This window comes from Myotis yumanensis, unplaced genomic scaffold (assembly GCF_028538775.1).
Source record: "Myotis yumanensis isolate MYYU_CA2020_CCGP unplaced genomic scaffold, mMyoYum1.0.hap1 SCAF_1, whole genome shotgun sequence".
NCBI classification, from domain to species: Eukaryota; Metazoa; Chordata; class Mammalia; order Chiroptera; family Vespertilionidae; genus Myotis; species Myotis yumanensis.
The window spans coordinates 208,566,582-208,586,904 of record NW_027223752.1 but is presented as its reverse complement, the minus strand read 5'-3'; the positions used below and the strand labels follow the sequence as shown (position 1 = coordinate 208,586,904).

Sequence of the window (20,323 nt, the reverse complement as noted above, 5' to 3'; positions counted from 1 at the left end):
CCAAACCAATATTAGACGAAATGCTGAAAGGTATCCTTTAAGAAGAGGAAGAAGAAGAAAAAGGTAAAGATACAAATTATGAACAACAAACATGCATCTATCAACAAGTGAATCTAAGAAGCAAGTGAATAAATAATCTGATGTACAGAATGAACTGGTGATTATAATAGAATCAGGGACATAGAAAGGGAATGGACTGACTATTCTTGGGGGGGAAAGGGGTGTGGGAGATGCGGGAAGAGACTGGACAATAATCGTGCACCTATGGATGAGGACAGTGGGTGGGGAGTGAGGGCAGAGGGTGGGGCGGGAACTGAGAGGAGGGGAGTTATGGGGGGAGAAAAGAGGAACAAATGTAATAATCTGAACAATAAAGATTTAATTTTTAAAAAAATTATTTATCAGCATAATAATATTGTGTATTATATATTTTCATTCAAAAACAAAAAATGGTCCCCCCAAAATGCATGATCCTTCTGTATCAATCTGTAGCTACTACAAAATATATCTCTGTGACTGGTTCCAGATTATAAATATATTAGAATGTCTTTAACAGTGCAGAAATCATAACCATATGTTAATAAAACTAAATAAAAATCCCCAATAAAACACCATTTAATTCCAGGATAAACAATTGCACACTAGCTTTATAATGTTCAAAGTAATAAAAGAACACTCTCCAACTGATATGTAATCGAGGTTTCATCTCTTTCCAAGGAATACTCTAGTTTATCATTTCTTCCTTCAAGATACCCTCATTCAGCACTGCCATTGGCCCATGAAACCTCTTTTAAAATAGACCTAAACCTAATATATAAGCTGTTTAATCATTATATAAAATAATTCAGGGTAATTAAACTTCATCACAGTACAGATAAACATTTTTATTCCTACTTTCTACCAGCTCATTAATGGCAATACCATAATCAACACAAACTTTAATAATTTCCTCCTGGCAAACAATAAAGCACAGGAGAGACTTTTTCATATGAATCCCTAATGCATAAAACAGATTAACTCAATATGAGAATTTTAAATCACTAACACCATTAGGTTACTTAAAAAAACCAAACACACATCCCCTCTGTGCACATTTTTCTAACTCTGAAAGATATACTTTGGAGTTCCTTAAGTTACTTTCATGACCCATTCCAAAGGCCAGCACTTGCTCCACCGGGAAACTCTACTTTAGGCTGGATTACATCTGTGTGTTTTGGCTTAAATTCAAGACTTAGATAGTTAAGGATTAGTTCATGTGTCAAGAAACGCTAAGATAAAGAGTTAGTGACAGTTCTATAAGGGCTCTTAGAAGCAAACTCATCTGTTCGCTTTACCCCTTCTGCCATTCCACTCCATGAAGAAGGGTCATTTCAAAATCAGCATAACCTATTATTCTATAGTGAAGACTCTTATTCATCTATTCACCATGGGTGACACCATTGTATTTATATACATATATGTGTGAAGTTCCAAATATACTAAATTGGGAAAACTTGCTTTGTTAAAATGATTTACAGTCTTGTTTTATTCTTCACTAGTTTTGGGTTGGGTTTTGGTTCAAGTAGAATATGAATTTATGATGTTCCTATCATTTTCCATATTAACACCTATATATTTTGTTAACGTATTTTGTACTATCTGCCTTGGCACCTTAGAAATATAAAACAGTGTGAAGTGTTATCGCAGATACAACTCTGAGGAGAGAATATATAGTAACTAGAGTCTCAGTGCACGAAATTTGTGCACTGGGGAAGGGGGGGGTCCCTCAGCCCAGCCTGCCCCCTCTCACAGTCTGGGAGCCCTCAGGAGATGTCTTATTGACGGCTTAGTAAGCTGCAGTCTGGCCTCCCTCTATGGGCTGATCTGGGGCTGCTAGGGCCAGGCAGTGGCTTGGGCACGCCCCCCTACCTCCACTCTGGTGCTGCTGAGACCCAGCGGCAGCGGCAGCTTGGGCACAACCCCCTGCCTCTGCTCTGAGGCTGCTGGGGCCGGGCCAACCCCCTGCATGTAGTTCTCTCAGGCTCCAGGCCACGCCTACGTGTTGTTCTCTCAGGCTCGGGGCCATGCCCGGCCCCTCCTCCTGAGCTGGTCGTGACTGTTACAGCAACCCAGCCTAATTTGCATATTACTTATTTTAGATAGATAGATAGATAGATTATGTCAATAAGAGGGATTTGTTTAAGGGTCATAATCTGTTTAGGGGCAAAAAAGAGATTTTGAAGTTGCATTTGCACAGCAAGCACACTATTTTTACTTATAATGAGGATGAAGTAGTTTCTCATAAAGCAACATTAATCAATTTGAAGTGTTTTCAAGGTTGTAAGATAATTAATCTTCTATGAGTGCACTGTGTGGCAAAACTAGAGGACCTTACTTGACTAATAATAAAAAGTAGGGAGCTTTGCCCTGGCCAGTGTGGTTCAGTTGGTTGGAGTGTCGTCCTGTGCATCAGAAGGTCGTGAGTTCGGTAGGGGAGCATGAGGGGAGCAACCGATTGATGTCTTTTTCTCACATCAATGTCCCCCCCACTTCCTCCCTCTCTAAATTAAAATACAATACAATACAATACAATACAATACAATACAATACAATACAATACAGGGAGCTTTATGTCAATGTTTCATTTCCCTGCTCCATGAAATCCAAAAATCTGGGAACCACTTCTCAAAGCCCTAGACCTAAGGTACAGAGTAAAAAAGAACCTTCAGGTTTCCTTCCAAATTTCTGCAGCCAAAATTACCCTATCAGTAAAGGAGACAGGAACTCAAAGACCTAACATGAAGGGGTAACAAGTTCATGTCTGGAACATTCTCTATAAGGAACAGCATAGTAAGGAAGGCCCCAAACAACCAGCATTCACATTTAACGTCCTGGCCTGGAAGCACACTGCATCCTAATAAATGTCATCAATACTGTTTTGAAATATATCCGGAATTTGTTGTGTAGGCATGGTAACACACACAATTGAAAATGACTGCCACAAAGGAAGAACGTTTTATACTCACAGATTCCTAAACATAGGATGCATGGCACACCACACAGGGTCACATGAAGAAGAACCAGGGTTGGTCAGGAGGCAGAGGAAGCAAGGGGAAAACATGGGCATGAGTCTTGGTTTTAGTTTTCATGGAAATGAACGGGCAAGGAAGGGTAAACAGGCTAAGCAGGCTTAGGATTGACTAGTTTATGATTTTCGTGTTCTAAAGGCACTATGCAAGGCAATTAACTTATTTTTACCTCATTTGATTCTTACAACTGTAAGTGGCAGGCACTGTTATAACCCAGTTTTCAGATGAGGAGACTAAGGTTCAGAGAGCATAAGAAATAGTAATACTTCAGTATCAAAAATATCTGTCAAGAGTATTGTTTAAGCCATTCCAGTTCTTTTCAGAATACTGAAGGTATGTGACTTCTAATTCTCCCCAAAATCAATCCTGAACGAACTAAAGAAAGAAAACACCAAGATATGAAAAAACCTATGAGAGAACAGCAAACCATGACAAAGCTGAGTTTATGCCAAGTATGCTAGAATGACTCAGTATTTGAGTATCTATCAATGCAATTCGCCACATTAACAGATGAAAAGAAAGAAACCATATGATCTTCTTAATAGATTCAGGAAAGGAATTTTACAGACTTCAACACCTGTTCATGATTTCAAAAAACAAAACAAAACAATTCTTAGTAAATTAAGAACAGAAGAGAAATTCCCTTAACCCAATAAAGATATCTACAAAAAGCCAATAGCGAACATTATTCTACATGGGCAAACATTAGAAATATTCCCTTTAAAATCAGTACTAAGACAAGGATGGGCATCATCACCACTCCCATTTAACACCACATGCAACAAGGCAAGAAAGAGAAAGTATCCTCTCATTCCTAAAAGATATGCAGTCTTGCTATCAGTTTTGTCAAGTACAACGAAATAAAAAGAAACAGATCCATTGATATAGAGAACAAACTGATTGTTGCCAAAGGGTAAAGGGTAGGAAGATTGAAATAAAAAGAAATTCTAATTCAACCAGAGTCACCAGAGTCATTTAGTTTGCTTATCCACACCAGGGCTAGGAGATGTTTGATAGCAGTCCTAAAGTGTATGCACTTAACAGGGCTAAAAAACATAAGAAGTAAAACCTGATAGAACTGAAAGAAAAAAATAGACAAGTTCACAAATATAATTAGAGATTTCACAACCTCCTCCCAATATTTGATAGAAATACTAGACCAAATCAATAAGAATACATAAGAACTCAACAACGCCATCAACCGACATGATATAATCAACACTTATAGAACACTCCAGCCAACAATAGCATTATATACATTCTTTTCAAATGCCTGTGGAATATATATATCAAGATAGACCATATCCTAGGCCATAAAAAAACTCTCAATAAATTTAAAATAATTGAAATCAGATGAAGTGTATTTTCCAACCATAATCGAAACAAACTAAAAACTAAATAACAGAAATGTAACATGAAAAATCTCCAAACACTTGAAAACTAAACAAAGCACCTCTAAATAATCCATATGAAATAGAAAGTCTCAAGGGAGATCATAAAATAAATGAAAAATCATCAAAATAAAAATACAACACACCTGGCTGGCATGGCTGAGCAGTTGAGTGTCGACCCAGGAACCAAGAGGTCACCGGTTCAATTCCTGGTCAGGGCATATGCCTGAGTTGCAGGCTCAATCCCCAGTAAGGGGCATGCAGGAGGCAGCTGATCGATGATTCTCTCTCATCATTGATGTTTCTATCTCTCTCTTTCTCTCCCTTCCTCTCTGAAATCAATAAGAATATATTTTAAAAATACAACATATCAAATGTATACATAAAGCAGTGCTGAGAGAATTTTATAGTACTAACTGCATATATTAAGCATTTTAAAAAAAGAAAAAATGTCAAGCCAACAGTCTGAGCTCTTACCGCAACAATGTAGAAAAAAAGAGCAATATAAACTCAAAACAAGCAAAAGGAAGGAAATAATAAAGGTGAGAGCAAAATTCAATTAAATCTATATATATATAAAAGGCTAAGTGACCGACCGTATGTCCTTCCAACCATCCAACTGACCAACCGGCCGGCACATATGACGCGCATTGGCAATTTAAAAATAAACGTTGACTCACGCATGCGCAATACATATAAAGTTCTAACTCGAGCCAATCACACACATGTGTTTCGATTTGTCATTGTCGATTGTTAACTTAGTTGTTTTTGTTGACATTTCTATTATAGAGAAAGGGCGAATAGCGATATTAAAATATTTCTTCTGCCGAAACCGGTTTGGCTCAATGGATAGAGCGTCGGCCTGTGGACTGAAGGGTCCTGGGTTCGATTCCGGTTGGGGGCATGTACCTTGGTTGCGGGCACATCCCCAGTGGGAGATGTGCAGGAGGCAGCTGATCGATGTTTCTAACTCTCTGTCTCTCTCCTTTCCTCTCTGTAAAAAGTCAATAAAATTTGTTTAAAAAATATATATATATATTTCTTCTAATTAATGTGCATGAAACCGTGCACCGGGCCACTAGTTATAAATAAAAAACAATACAGAAAATCACAGAAACATAAAACTGTTTCCTGGGGGGGCGGGGTGGGGGAATCAATAAGTTGACAAACTTCTAGCAAGATTGAAAAAAAAAAACCAGAGGTCATAAAAAATACCAATACAGAATCTACATATATGAAAAGGATAATAAGGGAATGCTAGGAACCACTCTACATTCATTTATTTGACAACTTAGATGAAAAAGACCAATTGCTCAAAAAAAAACACTATCACAATTCACACATATGAAATAATTTGAATAGTCTTATAACTATTGAGGAAGTTAAATTTATAATTTAAAACACTCCAAATAGAAATCTCCAGATCAGCCCTAACTGGTTTTGCTCAGTGGATAGAGCATTGGCCTGCGGGCCTGCGGACTGAAAGGTCCCAGGTTCAATTCCGGTCAAGGGCATGTACCTTGGTTGTGGGCACATCCTCAGCAGGAGATGTGCAGGAGGCAGCTGATCGATAGTTCTCTCACATTGATGTTTCTAACTCTCTGTCCCTCTCCCTTCCTCTCTGTAAAAAATCAATAAAATATATATTAAAAAGATAAATATTCATTTATAAAAAAAAAGATCAAAGATAATATAAATAAATAAATAAATAAATAAATAGAGGCACATCAAGACATGGGTGCAAAACTCAAAGGAAAGATGTCAATTCCCCTCTAATTGATAAGGTTAATGTCATTTCTATAAAAATCACAGCAATATTTTTTAGAGATATAGATAAGTTTATTCTAAATTTTATATAGAAAGGCAAAGAAACTATATAAAAACAACTGTGAAAAAGAAGTTAAAATGGAGGAATCAGTCTACCCAACTTTGAGACTTTTTGTACGGCTATAGAAACTAATATTGTATAGTATTGATAGTGATAAATATGCAGATCAGAATATAGAACCCAGAAACAGGTCCAAGCAAATATGCTCAACTGATTTTTTTAAATATATTTTTATTGATTTCAGAGAGGAAGAGAGAGGAAGAGAGAAACATCAATGATAAGAGAGAACCATTGATCGACTGTCTCCTGCATGCCCCACACTGGGGATCAAGCCTGCAACCTGGGCATATGCCCTGACTGGGAATCGAACCAGGACATGTTGGTTCATAGGTCGATGCTCAATCACTGAGCCACGCCGGCTGGGCTCAACCGGTGTTTTTAAAATATGTTTTTACTTACTTAGAGAGAGAGAGGATAGGAGAGGGATAAAGAGATAGAAACACTGATGAGAGAGAATCATCAATAGGCTGTCTCCTGCATGCTCTTTCTGGGGGATCGAGCCTGCAACCCAGGCATGTGCCCTGACCGGGAATCAAAGTGGTGACCTCTTGATGCATGGAACAACGCTCAACTGAGCCACACCAGCCAGGCTATGCGCAACTGATTTTTGTTAAAGGTGCTAAAGTGATTCAATGACGGGAAAATAAATGGTACTGGAGTAATTGGATATGCATAAACAATAACCAAAATGATCTCAATATGTCTTAAACATGTTAAAGAAATTAACTAAAAATAAATCATAGACTTAAATGTAAAATATAAAATTATAAAACTTTTAGAAAGAAAATTATAGAAAAATCTTCAGAATCTAGGGTTAGGCAGACAGAGTTCTTAATAATCTTAAACAATCTATACAAGGAAAAATTGATAATAGAATGTGGGAACACTCGCTCCTCAAACCCACACGTACTTCTGAATCCTGCTCACAGCACCAAGTGTCAGAGTAAGTTCCTCCTTGAACCCTGCTTGCTGTCCCCTTGTTGGAAGCACAGGTCCTTCTTCCTGCCAACTAGGCCAATTGTTGGAACTCAGTTCCTTTATCTTGCCCTACTACACCAACTGTTGGAGTACAGGTCCTTCATCCCTCCTCACTACGCCAACTATCGGGTCTGAGCCCCTCTGCCAGGGACTGGATGGGATGCCAGGCATTCGGTGACAGAGAGGCCATGAGAAGTTGTAGGTATATAAGAGAGTCTTTATTGTAGAAGCCAGTGGCCAAGTAGTGATTGCTAACAAGGAGCCACTACACAAAACAGTTCTTCAAAGCAAATTACATACAGCGGTTAGCCACGCACCAGTTAGGTAACAATACATCTTTCCTACATAGTAGCCTCCAACATAGGAGCTATACAAGAGCCATCCTTAAAGCTATAAGCTCTCTAAGCAGCAGCACCAGCTGATCAGTAATACATCTTCCCTAGAATGCAGTCCCGTACTGACTGGTCAGTAACCGTCATACTACTTAGACAAAAGAGACTTCTTTCCAAAGAGTGACATCCGTCTTTTGGGTTATAGAAGGGCACACTTACTTGCACAGCGAACATACAGATTACTGTGGCCTTGCTCTTGCGCCTGTGTGTAGTCCTTGGACACCCTGATTAAGATTCCAAACCTCAGAGTGGCCTTGAGCATCTGGCTAACTCTGAATAGGGCCCCCCACACTGAACTTCATCAAAATTTTAAAAAATTTACCTTGCACAAAGGTCCTGTTAAGAAGGTGGAAAGAGAAGCTACAGAATAGAAAAAATATTTGACAAAGGCTTATATAAACTCAATAGTAAAAATAATCTAATGAGTTAAGTGGCAAAAGAGTGAAGAAGAGTGACGTTATCTAAGAGTCTATTCATATGGAAAGCAAGTAGAGGAAAAGATGTTCAACATCATTAGCCATTAGGGAAACTCAAATTTATACCACAAGTTATCTTTGAACTAGTTCTTTTCCCAGGCTGGAATGTTCTAGCCCCTGATTCAGCTTCACTGAGGTCTTTGTTTGGAAGACATCTCCCCCATATACTTTTTCACCACCCCAAATCCCTAGTCACTCTTGGTTCCCTTAATTTTTATCTGCTTCATCGCACTTATCCCCGGCTGACATAATATATATCTGTTTGTTGTCTGTCTCCCCCATTAGAACAAGTTTCATGAAAGCAAAGATCTTGTCTTCATCAAGTGTCTGGCACAGAGCAGTCAATAAATATTTTTTGTTGTGGGTTTTTTTTTGTTCGTTTGTTTGTTTGTTTAATCCTCACCCAAGGATATTTTTTCATTGATTTTTAGAGAGAGGAAAAGACAGAGAGAAATATCGATATGAGAGAAACACATCGATTGGTTGCCTTCTGCACATGCCCCAACTAAGGACCAGGCTGGGGAGAAGCCTGCCACCGAGGTATGTGTCCTTAACCAGATTCAAACCCAGGATTCTTTGGTCTGCAGACCGAGGCTCTATCCACTGAGCAAACTGGCTAGGGCTATATTTTGGATAAATTACAACACACATTTACATGCTCAAAGGGTTTACTTTCATATTCCTACCCATGACATTTTACCCAAATAGACTTCCAGGATTTCAGACCTCCCCTGCCTTGGGGCCCCAAAATGCCTTCTTTTAATGCTAAAACCATAGCCTTGTTCTTAGTTCTTCCTTTGTACTCCTTCCAGTTCTGCTAGGACACCTACCAGCACTCTGTTGATCCCAGCTACGCCACCACCAGTCATTATCCCACACTGTTATTAGAAGGCAGAGTAAAAGGACAGAAAAGGGCCCTCAGGCAAGAACACCAGCAGGTGTCAGAAGAGAGAACTGTAGTCAGAGCTGTGGGACAACCCTGGTGTGCTGTTCAATACCCTCTGGTCTATACAACATAAGACTCAGAAGCACCCCAATAAAGGTTGTGGTTGATTAACCCAATAGGAGTTAAATTTTTGGACTTGTTGACTTTTGCTTGGCAATGAACATCAATCTAATTAGGAACTCGTCACTCAAGTGTAATAAGTCTTTCCATTTTTTCTTTTCCATTTAGCTAACTTCAGAGGGCTCTTGGCTTTGTTTAAAGGAGCCATAGTTTCCATTTAAATTATGTATCCCAAAGCCACAATGACCCAGAGTTCAGTCTTCTTACAACACAGACCACAAACCATTTAAAATGTTTCAATGTGAAAAAGATTCTGGGGGTGGCCTGCACATTCTCTAACACCATAACTGAGTTGCAATACATGAGAAATTATAGTACAAGAATTTCTACCTTCAAACCTTCTTTTCTCAATATGCATTTCAATGTTTTTGAACACAATTGACTATTAAACATAATTCTTTATTAAGAAACATAACTTAAATGTCTCTGGCATATTGAATTATTTAACTACTCCTAGTGAACACTTATCCCCTCATTTTTAGAAAAGAACTCTGCTTTACTTCTCCCCCACAAATTACTCATTAATTCTGTTTTCTAACCCTGTAACTGAGACCAGATGATCTTTAGACTGCCTCAAAAAAAAAATTCAATATAACAGCTGTATGCTGAGAAGAGGTAGGCCTTTCTTCTACTTAATTTGTAATTTTTACCTAAAAAGTAAAAAAAAAAAAAAAAGCCCTGGCTGGTTTAGCTCAGTGGATAGAGCATCGGCCTGCAGACTGAAGGGTCCCAGGTTCGATTCCAGTCAAGGGCATGTACCTTGGTTGCAGGCACATCCCCAGTAAGGGGTGTGCACGAGGTAGCCGATCGATGTTTCTCTCTCATGGATGTTTCTGACTCTCTATCCCTTTCCCTTCCTCTTTGTAAAAAATCAATAAAATATATTTTTTTAAAAAAAGAACTATCTAGGCAGAAGAAACAGCAGGAGTAAGTGCCTGTGGCAGGCAGTGAGTGTCCTATTAGGGGAAAAAAAAGCCACTAGGTTCGAAAGAAGACAGAAAGGAAGAGAATAAGAGATGAGGTCAGAGAGGAATCTGAAAGCTGCTGACACAGTCTTATAGGCTATGGGAGGAGAAGTGGGCCCTGCACAGAACAGAACCAGTAGCACCAGGGGTGCAGTGTTAGGCCAGAGCCAGGGACACCAAACACAGACATAGTAAATACAGGCAGAGAATCAGGCTAAGGGTACCTAAGGAACTGAAAGAGCAATCGTTTACGGAGAATGGAGATGTGGCAGAGAATGAAACCCACTTAAACAGAAGGAAGCCCCAGCTGGTTTGGCTCAGTGGATAGAGTGTCAGCCTGCGGACTGAAGGGTCTCAGGTTCAATTCCGGTCAAGGGCACATGCCTGGGTTACGGGCTCAATCCCCAGTAGGGGGAGTGCAGGAAGCAGCCGATCAATGATTCTCTCTCATCATTGATGTATCTATCTCTCTCTCCCTCTCCCTTCCTCTCTGAAATCAATAATATATATCTATTAAACAGAAGGAAAAGGTAAGAACAGAAAAGATTCTGCCTCCTTCTTGAATAAAATATTCCACATAATTCTGTGACCCATGGACAGGGACTGGAAAGCCATGTGATATTGCATTTAAGTTATCAATTTCTCATTTGCATTGGCAGTACCTTCAATGGCTATAATTACAAACAGCCTTCTATAAGATATTAAAAATAATATTTTTAATCTAACTTAGAGAGGGGAAGGAAGGAAGGGAGAGAGAGGCAAACATCAATGTGAGAGAGAAACATCATCGGTTGCCTCCAGCATGCACCCCGATTGGGGATCGAACCCACAACCTGGGCATGTGCCCTGACCAGGAATCAAACTCACCACCTTCTGGTGTATGGAATGATACTCCAACCAACTGAACCACACTGGCCAGGGCAGAAATAAATTTTTATTATCAAGGCTGATGTCACAGATAGAGATTTGCTTTTTAAACATTATTCCATTGCAGGAACATTATTTATTGCCAAGCACCCATCTGTTTTGCATTTTAGTACTAACTTTTTATCCTCACATTCATTTCACTGAGAAGTTTCCAGGAGTGGTGTTGGAAGCAGTAGCAGTGGTTGTTATTTTGATAGAAGTACATTATATGCTAGGAAAGCTGAATTTATTTCAATTTCTCTTTTGCAAAGCAATTAAACAGTGCAATCCCCTCAGTTTCCAAGCAATTGTAAAAATAAAAATTGTAAAAACTACCATTTTCTCTCAGTTATTGCTTTTTTCCTAACTTATTATTTTATTTATTTGAGTAGCTAGCATACAATATTATATTGGTTTGAGGTGTGCAGCAGTGATTTGACATTTATACATATTAAGATGGGATCACCACACTAAATCTAGTCACCATCTGTTCACCATGCAAAGTTATCACAATATCATTGACTATATTCCCCTTCATCTTTTTCATTCATGCCCCAACTGCGTGCGCGCCCCCCCCCCTGCCCCCTCCCCCGCCCCCGGCAACTATCCATTTGCTCTCTGTTTTAGACCTTTATTTGCTTATAATTTTTTCACCATCCATCTCTTTATCTTCTGCAACCTGACTTCTGGTCTATTTCACCAACCTGCTCTCATTAAAGCTTTCTTTTTTATTCATATCTTTCTAGTGTTGGGTCCAACCCCAGCAGGTCCTGCAGCGACTGTGTCAAGCAGCAAGGATGGACCGGCTTCTGGCATTCTAGAACCCATCACCACCTTTGACATTTATGAACACACTCTCAAACTTGGGAGGCACTTAAAGCACATATTCCATGACAACACTCACTCAGAATCTGAGAGGAAAAGGCAGCCGCTGTAAATGAAGAGCTAGAGGGGAAAATGTATATGAAAGAATTTAGCTATAAGTGCTCAGAGGCAGAGCTGAGTCATAAATGGAGCACAGTTAGGAAGAATTTTTATTTTAAATCCAAGAGCCTTATAAGTCATCTAGGCTAATGCCTTCATTTTATAGATGAAATAATGAGGTATAGAAAATGTGTCAGTTAGGATGCCTTTGGTTACAAAGTAATAGAAAACAGCAACTCAATTTGGCTTAAACAATAAGTAACTATACTACACTAGAGGCCTGGTGCACAAAATTCATGCATTCGGGGGGGTGGGGTCCCTCAGCCTGGCCTGTGCCCTCTCGCAGTCCAGGAGCCCTTGGGGGATGTCCGCCTGACGGCTTAGGCCCGCTCCTGGGGGGATTAGGCCTAAGCTAGCAGGCAGACATCCCTCTTGCAGTCCAGGACCCCTCGCTCCTTACCACCCACCTACTCACTGCTCCTTACCACTCAGTTCGCTGCTCCTTAGCGCTGCCGCGGAGGTGGGAGAGGCTCCTGCCACTGCCGCTGTGCTCGCCAGCCATGAGCTGGGCTTCTGACTGAGCGGCGCTCCCCCTGTGGGAGCTCACTGACCACCGGGGGCAGCTCCTGCATTGAGCATCTGCCCCATGTTGGTCAGTGCGCATCATAGCAACCGGTTGTTCTGGTTGTTCCACTGTAATGATCTCTTAGGCTTTTATTATATAGATGATAGTGGTCCAGACACAGTAACCCCATTGCTGCTCTTCTCTGCAGCTCCCGTGACAACTCCACCTTCCAAGTGTTAGTTTCAACTTCTGGATGTGAGCAAGTTGGCCTAGCAGATTCAGGATTTACATCAGAGTCCTGGCCATTGAGGGAGAAGGATAAGGGAAAGGGGAAAGTGTGTCTTTTGTTTGAGTCTCTTTTCAGAAGCAAAGAAATCTGACCAAGAAGACTCACTTGTTACCTCCCCATTTCTAAAGCAATCACTGGCAAGGGAAATGGGATTTCAAGACTGGTTTAGTTTAAGCTTGTGACTAAGCTTGGGGCAGAATGAGGACTGAAGAGTTAGTTATTTAATAGACCATAATCAAAATGTTACTTGCAGATCTAAGCCATATCTTGATTCTTACAGTTGTTTCACCACACTTCTCAGAATTTTACTTGCTTTTCCTGTTCATTAACAATGGATTCTACTCTTCTCTTTGCAAACTTCTCTGGGAAGTCACATGTTCTTTTTATAATTATGTTAGGGATGTTGTGAGAATTAAATAAACCTATATATATAATAGGCTAATATGCAAAGTGTCCCCTCAGGAGTTCAACCAGAATGGGAATTTGATCACTCACTATGACATGTGCTGATCACCAGGGGGCGGTGCAGAACATGGCAGGCAACCAGCGGCAGCAGCGGGGCACTGAGGGAGTGAGAGAAGGAGGTGGCAGGGAGGCGGGGAACCTGATTGGCCCTGATCACCGGCCAGGCCTAGGGACCCTATCTGTGCATGAATTTTGTGCACTGGGCCTCCAGTTACTATATATAAAGTGATCAGAACAATGCCTGCTACACAATAAGTACTCTATAAGTGGTATTTTTATTAAGGGGCATCTACTGGTTTTAGCTGCCCAGGATCCCTTCCCCTACTTTTGTCAAATGTTTCAGTTTTCCTTTGAAGAACTTCCCCTCCACCAAGCCATACAATCTTTTTTTTTTTATTGATTTTTTACAGAAAGGAAGGGAGAGGGATAGAGAGTTGGAAACATTGATGAGAGAGAAACATTGATCAGCTGCCTCCTGCACACCCCCTACTGGGGATGTGCCCGCAACCAAGGTACATGCCCTTGACTGGAATCGAACCTGGGACACTTCAGTCCACAGGCCAATGCTCTATCCACTGAGCCAAACAGATTAGGGCAAGCCATACAATCTTGTCACAATTCTCAGTCACTATGAATTGGTCCCAACCCCCACTGAGCAAATGGTGGGCACAAGGCCCAAATTGGGCCAATCTTACCTTTCTCCTGGAACATGAATCTTAAGGAGAATGACTCAGATAGAAAACAGTTAAAATTCAGTCTCTCTGGGGTAAGGCCTTGAGCAGGTTTTTCCCAAGTTTTTACCCTAGACGCGTGAAACTAGTTGTTCTTTCCAAAATTGGATTAACAGTCCTTCCTTTGATTCCATTAGCTATCCAATCTCCTCTAATAAATTCCTTTTGCTGAAATTAGCCAAAATTGATTTGTGTTGTTTGTATAAACATTATATTGAACAAATAGGCCTTACCAAATTAAATCATGAAGTAACCTTACTTTTGTCTCTTGTTGTCTCTTTATATCTATTCAAAAGCCAACTTTTCTCTGGCCTCTGCATAGAAGTTAAAACAATGGCTTGCAAGTCAAACATTCAGGGCTGAAATTCTATCTTCACCTCCTGCTAGCAATGTTGCTTACTGTCTGTTTGCCTCAGTTTCCTTTCCTTTAAAATGGGGGAGTAACAACAACTACCTCAACTGGGTTACTGTAAAACTTAAATGATTTTCCAAATGTAAAATGCCTGGAAGTGTGCTTGGCACATAGTAAGTCCTAAAAAAAATGTTAATATTGCTGATGACAATGGTGGTCTAATGAAGTTATCTTTCTTCCTCACAACCCCTGACTGTCTTGTTTCCATACCTATGCTCACCCTGGCCCTCTCACCTTTTTAAATCCTTTAAGACATTGTTTCAAGCACCACAACTTCCACATTGATCTACATTAACCCTATACTTTGTTTGTAGGAAGTACATAATCTATAGCAGCTCTATTAGTCTCGATTTACATTATTTTTAATTGTACCTATATGTAAATCATGACTACCCCAACAAAAAAAGTGTTCCTGGAGGTCAAAAATTTTATTTCATATTCTTTTATGTTCTTCATAGTCCCTAGTCCAGAGTGAGGCTCAGCAAGTCCTTAGCAATTCACTTCTGAGTGGCCCTCTGAACGCTAAGTGTACGTGCTGCTGAGTTAGCACATGGCCCATTTTTTTACTGTTGTATAAGCTTACAAAAGATAGGCTACAGAACTTTCCGTTTTCTTCCCACAGTGGATCATACATACTCATCATCCACTTTTACTAATCTACAAAAAAGTTGAAAACTTCAGGAGCTGAAAATTAATTCCAAATATGATAGGAAATTCCAAATGTATCCTTTAAGGTTGATATTTGAATCTATGGTGTTGAAAGGTTTTGTTTTGTATAAAAGCTAAAAACATAGCCCTAACTGGTTTGGCTCAGTGGATAGAACGTTGGCCTGTGGACTGAAAAGTCCCAGGTTCGATTCTGGTCAAGGGCATGTACCTTGGTTGCGGCACATTTCCAGTAGGAGGTGTGTAGGAGGCAGCTGATCGATGTTTCTCTCTCATTGATGTTTCTAACTCTCTATCCCTCTCCCTTCCTCTCTGTAAAAAATCAATAAAAACATGAAGACAAGGGAACAGATACTCAGACACTTTCCCCCTTCTGATGCATTTTTCCTCATAGAATTGTTGATGAAGGACAAAGTAGAAAAGGTAACTATTGTATCTTTTCATTGTCCTGTTTCTGAAAAAATGTTCTTTTATTTTTGAAACTCTGCATAACATAAAGTACATCATTTTTGTTCTCTAATTTCTCTAAGCATGTGAAAAATATACACAGAAATAAAAACTGTTCCCATTGACTACATCAAAATAAAAAGCTTCTGCACAGCAAAAGAAACCATCAACAAAACAACAAGAAAACCCACTGCGTGGGAAAACATATTTGCCAACGTCATATCTGATAAGGGCCTAATCTCCAAAATTTATAGGGAACTCATACAACTTAACAAAAAGAAGATAAACAATCCAGTCAAAAAATGGGCAAAGGATCTAAATAGACACCTTTCGAAAGAGGACATTCAGAAAGCCAATAGACATATGAAAACATGCTCAAAGTCACTAATCATCCGAGAGATGCAAATCAAAACTACAATGAGGTACCATCTCACACCTGTCAGAATGGCTATCATCAACAAATCAACAAACGACAAGTGCTGGAGAGGATGTGGAGAAAAAGGAACACTTGTGCACTGCTGGTGGGAATGCAGACTGGTGCAGCCACTATGGAAGACAGTATGGAGTTTCCTCAAAAAGCTGGAAATGGAACTCCCATTTGACCCTGTGATCCCACTTCTAGGAATATATCCCAAGAAACCAGAAACACCAATCAGAAAGGATATGTGCACCCATATGTTCATAGCAGCACAATTCACCATAGCTAAGATCTGGAAACAGCCTAAGTGCCCATCAGTAGATGAATGGATTAGAAAACTGTGGTACATCTACACGATGGAATACTATGCTGCTGTAAAAAAGAAGGAACTCTTAACATTTGCAACAGCATGGATGGAGCTGGAGAGCATTATGCTAAGTGAAATAAGCCAGTCAATGAAGGAAAAATACCACATGATCTCACTCATTCATGGATAATAAAGACCATTACAAACTTTTGAACAATAATAGATACAGAGGCAGAGCTGCCTCAAACTGATTGTCAAACTGCAGTGGGAAGGCCAGAGAGGGTTGCGGGGCAGAAGGGAGGGGAGTAAGAGATCAACCGAAGGACTTGTATGCATGCATATAAGCATAACTAATGGACATAAGACACTGGGGGGTAAGGGAGGGCAGGGGATTGTCAAGGGCGGGGGGTGGGGGAAGGACACATATGTAATACCCTTTGTAATACTTATTATAATATTTTTTTTAAAAGAATAAAAAAAAAATAAGTATAATTTTAAAAAAAACTGTTCCCATTAATGCCCAGAGCATACTATTTACATATATACAATAGCACTGTTTCATAACTATGTGGGCAGTTTTTTAATCATGTGGAAAAGTCAACTGAGAAAGAGAAATGGAAAAAGCCTAGACTCAATTCCATGTGGCTTATTGTTGTTTATTGGATATGGTTATTCTGGTTAGAAAAAAAAATGTGGGTTTTTTTAATGCTACCCACAATAAATTTTTCAACCAGACTAACTCTTCATTGTTTTTCTCTCTACAGAACATTCTAGGAGAGAAAGAAAAGGGAGGAGAGTAAGAGGAGAGGGGAAAAAAATCTACTTATCCTACTTGGATTGTGCAAGACAGCCTGGTGCAACCATATTCTGATTCTCCTCTTCATTCTGCAGTGCAGTGAGCTCTACCATGTTAACCATCACATCATTGGTGTGGCCGGGGAGCTGGGGAAGCACTGAAATGATCTTCTCTACCAAGTTGTCTCCATGATGTCCAACGGCTCCTGTTTAAGCAGACAGAAAATATGAACTCACAAAATGGGAGGAAAAGGCTGAATTAGCGTTCTAATGATATGGTGTGTATCAATAAATACTGAATGGATAATCAGCATATAGTCAGCCAGGTAAATGGTGTCATAGGATGGTACTATATTGAAATTTGAGAGCCAAATTTTACTGACGGAGATCATAAGAAGGGCTTGCAGACCTGATAAGGAATAGCAGATCTCCCCTCTGCTAGATCCATATCTTCATAATGGCAACTGTTTATCTAATTCACTGTATATTCACCATATCTGGCAGACAACTTGGCAGCTAGTAGGTTCTCACTAATATTTGCTAGATAAAGGAAAGAATAAATAAATGAATGGTAACAATTTAAAATGATAGAGGTATATATAGAGTGCTTCCTGAGTACCAGGGACTGTTCTAGGTGCTTTACATGTATTAACTCTTCTAATAACAAATGACTAAATGAATCAAATTAAAATTCAAGACCAATGATAGAGTTTAGTACTTTTCCCATGAAACCAAGTTATCTTTCCAAAAGCCATTTTTGCTTGAAAGACCTCACTCCAATGATGGGTGGGACTTGAAACATTTACTTGTTTTACCCACTTTAAGCCAATTAACATTTGCTTCCTAATTTCTCTCTGTCCTCTATCTCTATCTTTATCTCTGTCTTTCTATTGTTTTTGCCATGTCATATTATTTGGACAGAAAAACTACATAGAAAAGACCAAATCAAGAATTCAAGAAATCATCTTCATTACCATCATCATCTTTATCACAATAGCTAACATTTATTGAGAGCTTATGATGTATGGGTTTTAAGCTCCATACTACATCTATTACGTCCCTCTATTATCCACTTAATTCTTACAACTCTAATAGGTAGGTGTTAATACAGTGGGGCCTTGACTTATGAGTGTCCCGACTAACGAGTTTTTTGAGATACCAGCTGTCTCTCTGCCGATTTTTTGCTTTGAGTTGCAAGCTAAAATTCGGGTTATGAGCCAGCTTCAGATACCCCACCGCTAGTTGGCGCAGCGAACGCCACAACATCAGCCCAGCATCATGTGTCTCACTCGTTCACTTTAATGATTTGACATACGAGTAATTCGAGTTATGATCTCTGTCACGGAACGAATTAAACTCGTAAGTCAAGGCCCCACTGTATGCTCATTTACAGAGTAGAAGATTCAGTTTAAGTAACTTGCTCAAGCTTGCACAACTTTTAATATATATTTTTTTATTGATTTCAGAGAGGAACGGAGAGGGAGAGATAGAAACATCAATGATGAGAGAGAATCATTGATTGGCTGCCTCCTGCATGCCCCTGACTGGGGATCAAGCCCGCAATCCAGGCACGTGCCATGACCATGCCCTGACGAACCGTGACCTCCTGGTTCATAGGTCGACACTCTAACACTGACCCACGCAGGCTGGGCAAGCTTGCACAACTTTTAAATTACCAAGCAAAAATTCAAATTCAGGAAGCAGATAACTCCAAAAACTATACTCTTCTTAAAAAATAATAATCAGGCTTATAAAAGTGACTTAAGACAGAGCCAGCATGAGTGCTTCTAAGGCAGTGGTTCTCAACCTTGGCTGCACATTAGAATCACCTGGGAATCTTTTTAACATCCTGATTTCTGGGCCTCATCATTAGTAACAAAGAAACAGAATTTCTGGAGGATGAGGCCCAGAAATCAGGATGTTAAAAAGATTCCCAGGTGATTCTAATGTGCAGCCAAGGTTGAGAACCACTGCTCTAGAGAGACCATAAACTCTGTGAGATCAGAGACTGTGTCCATCTAGTCCATCTTTGTATCCTCAACTTGACAAACAGCAGGAGGTCGATAAAATATATGCTGAACCAGTGAAAGTCCCAGAACCTTGGGGAGTGCTTATGAAGACCTGCACAACAATCCCATTTACCTGCGAGATCCAGGGTTCTGTCCACAAAGACCACGGAGGCCCTGCCCGTAGAAGTCTTCCTCCTGTTCTTGGCAGGAGCATAATTGGCCAGATCTGCAGCTATGATCCGACTGAAGGAGCCTACAGCAAAACATTCCTCCCGCACTCCTAAATGCTCGCACAGAGAACTGAGCCCCGACACCAGGCACCTGATCTGCAATAGCAGCTCAGGGGGCAGGGCAGTGGCGTCCACCTCACCCAGGCTCCCCAGCCTCCTCTTGTCCGGTCGGGCACTATTAAGAAGATGCACATCCTGAGGTAGCAGTGGGAAAAGGGAAGCAAAGGCCGGAGTCAAGGCAAGGCAGGGAGCAGCAGGGGCTAGCAACAGCGGGATGTGCAGCACCTGGGCGGTGTAGTTCATGTTGCCCATCCACTCGCACAGCTTCTCTTCCAGTTGCTCGAATACTGGCTGCTGCCCCTCCAGCTCAGCCGCTGCGGCCGCGGGCACGTGATTAGCCGTGAGGTGCACCGCGTGGTCCACGGCAGTGACCACCACACAATACTGGAAGTGACTGCGGCAGATGATGTTCCGTAGAGTCTCCACGGTTCGGCCTTTCAGGAGGCCGCTCAGCACAAACACCGCCTTGGGCTGTTTAGCTCCGCCGCCCACTGCTTGGGGCTCGAACTCCCGCAGGTGGCACGCAGGACCCCCCACCGCCTCCAAGAGCCGGGTGGTTCCGCAGCCCCAGTGCAGGCTCTCGGCGCAGGCGGCGTCCAGGTAGACCAGGGCCCGTTTTGCTTTGGCCAGCACCTGCTCCCAACCCTGCTGGGTAAAGGACTGTACGCCCGGGGCGCTCATCGTTGGGGATTCGCACACTCAGGGACTAAAACTTTCCTCAGAACTCACAGCTTCCGGGAATTGGGCTCTTTGAGACTTTGACAGGCAACTCGGTACACGCGGGCCGCGTCCTACTCGTCCAGAGGCTGCGCACGGTGATGACGTCGCGGGGCGTGATTGGCAGGTCCGGAGACCCGCTCCTGTAAGAAGGCTGC

At 40.9% G+C, this 20,323-nt stretch overlaps 1 protein-coding gene across 1 annotated transcript in view; it reads right to left on the bottom strand.

The window, feature by feature from the left end:
- Positions 1-20,237, bottom strand: part of SCFD2 (sec1 family domain containing 2) — a 348,367-nt gene extending 328,130 nt beyond the window's left edge. The window contains exons 1-2 of the mRNA XM_070396672.1: positions 19,292-20,237; positions 17,187-17,355 (exon numbers count right to left, since the gene is read on the bottom strand). Coding sequence (XP_070252773.1) covers positions 17,187-17,355; positions 19,292-20,129 — 1,007 coding nt within the window. The 5' untranslated portion in view covers positions 20,130-20,237. The remainder of the gene's footprint in view (positions 1-17,186; positions 17,356-19,291) is intronic.
- Positions 20,238-20,323: the final 86 nt, after the last annotated feature.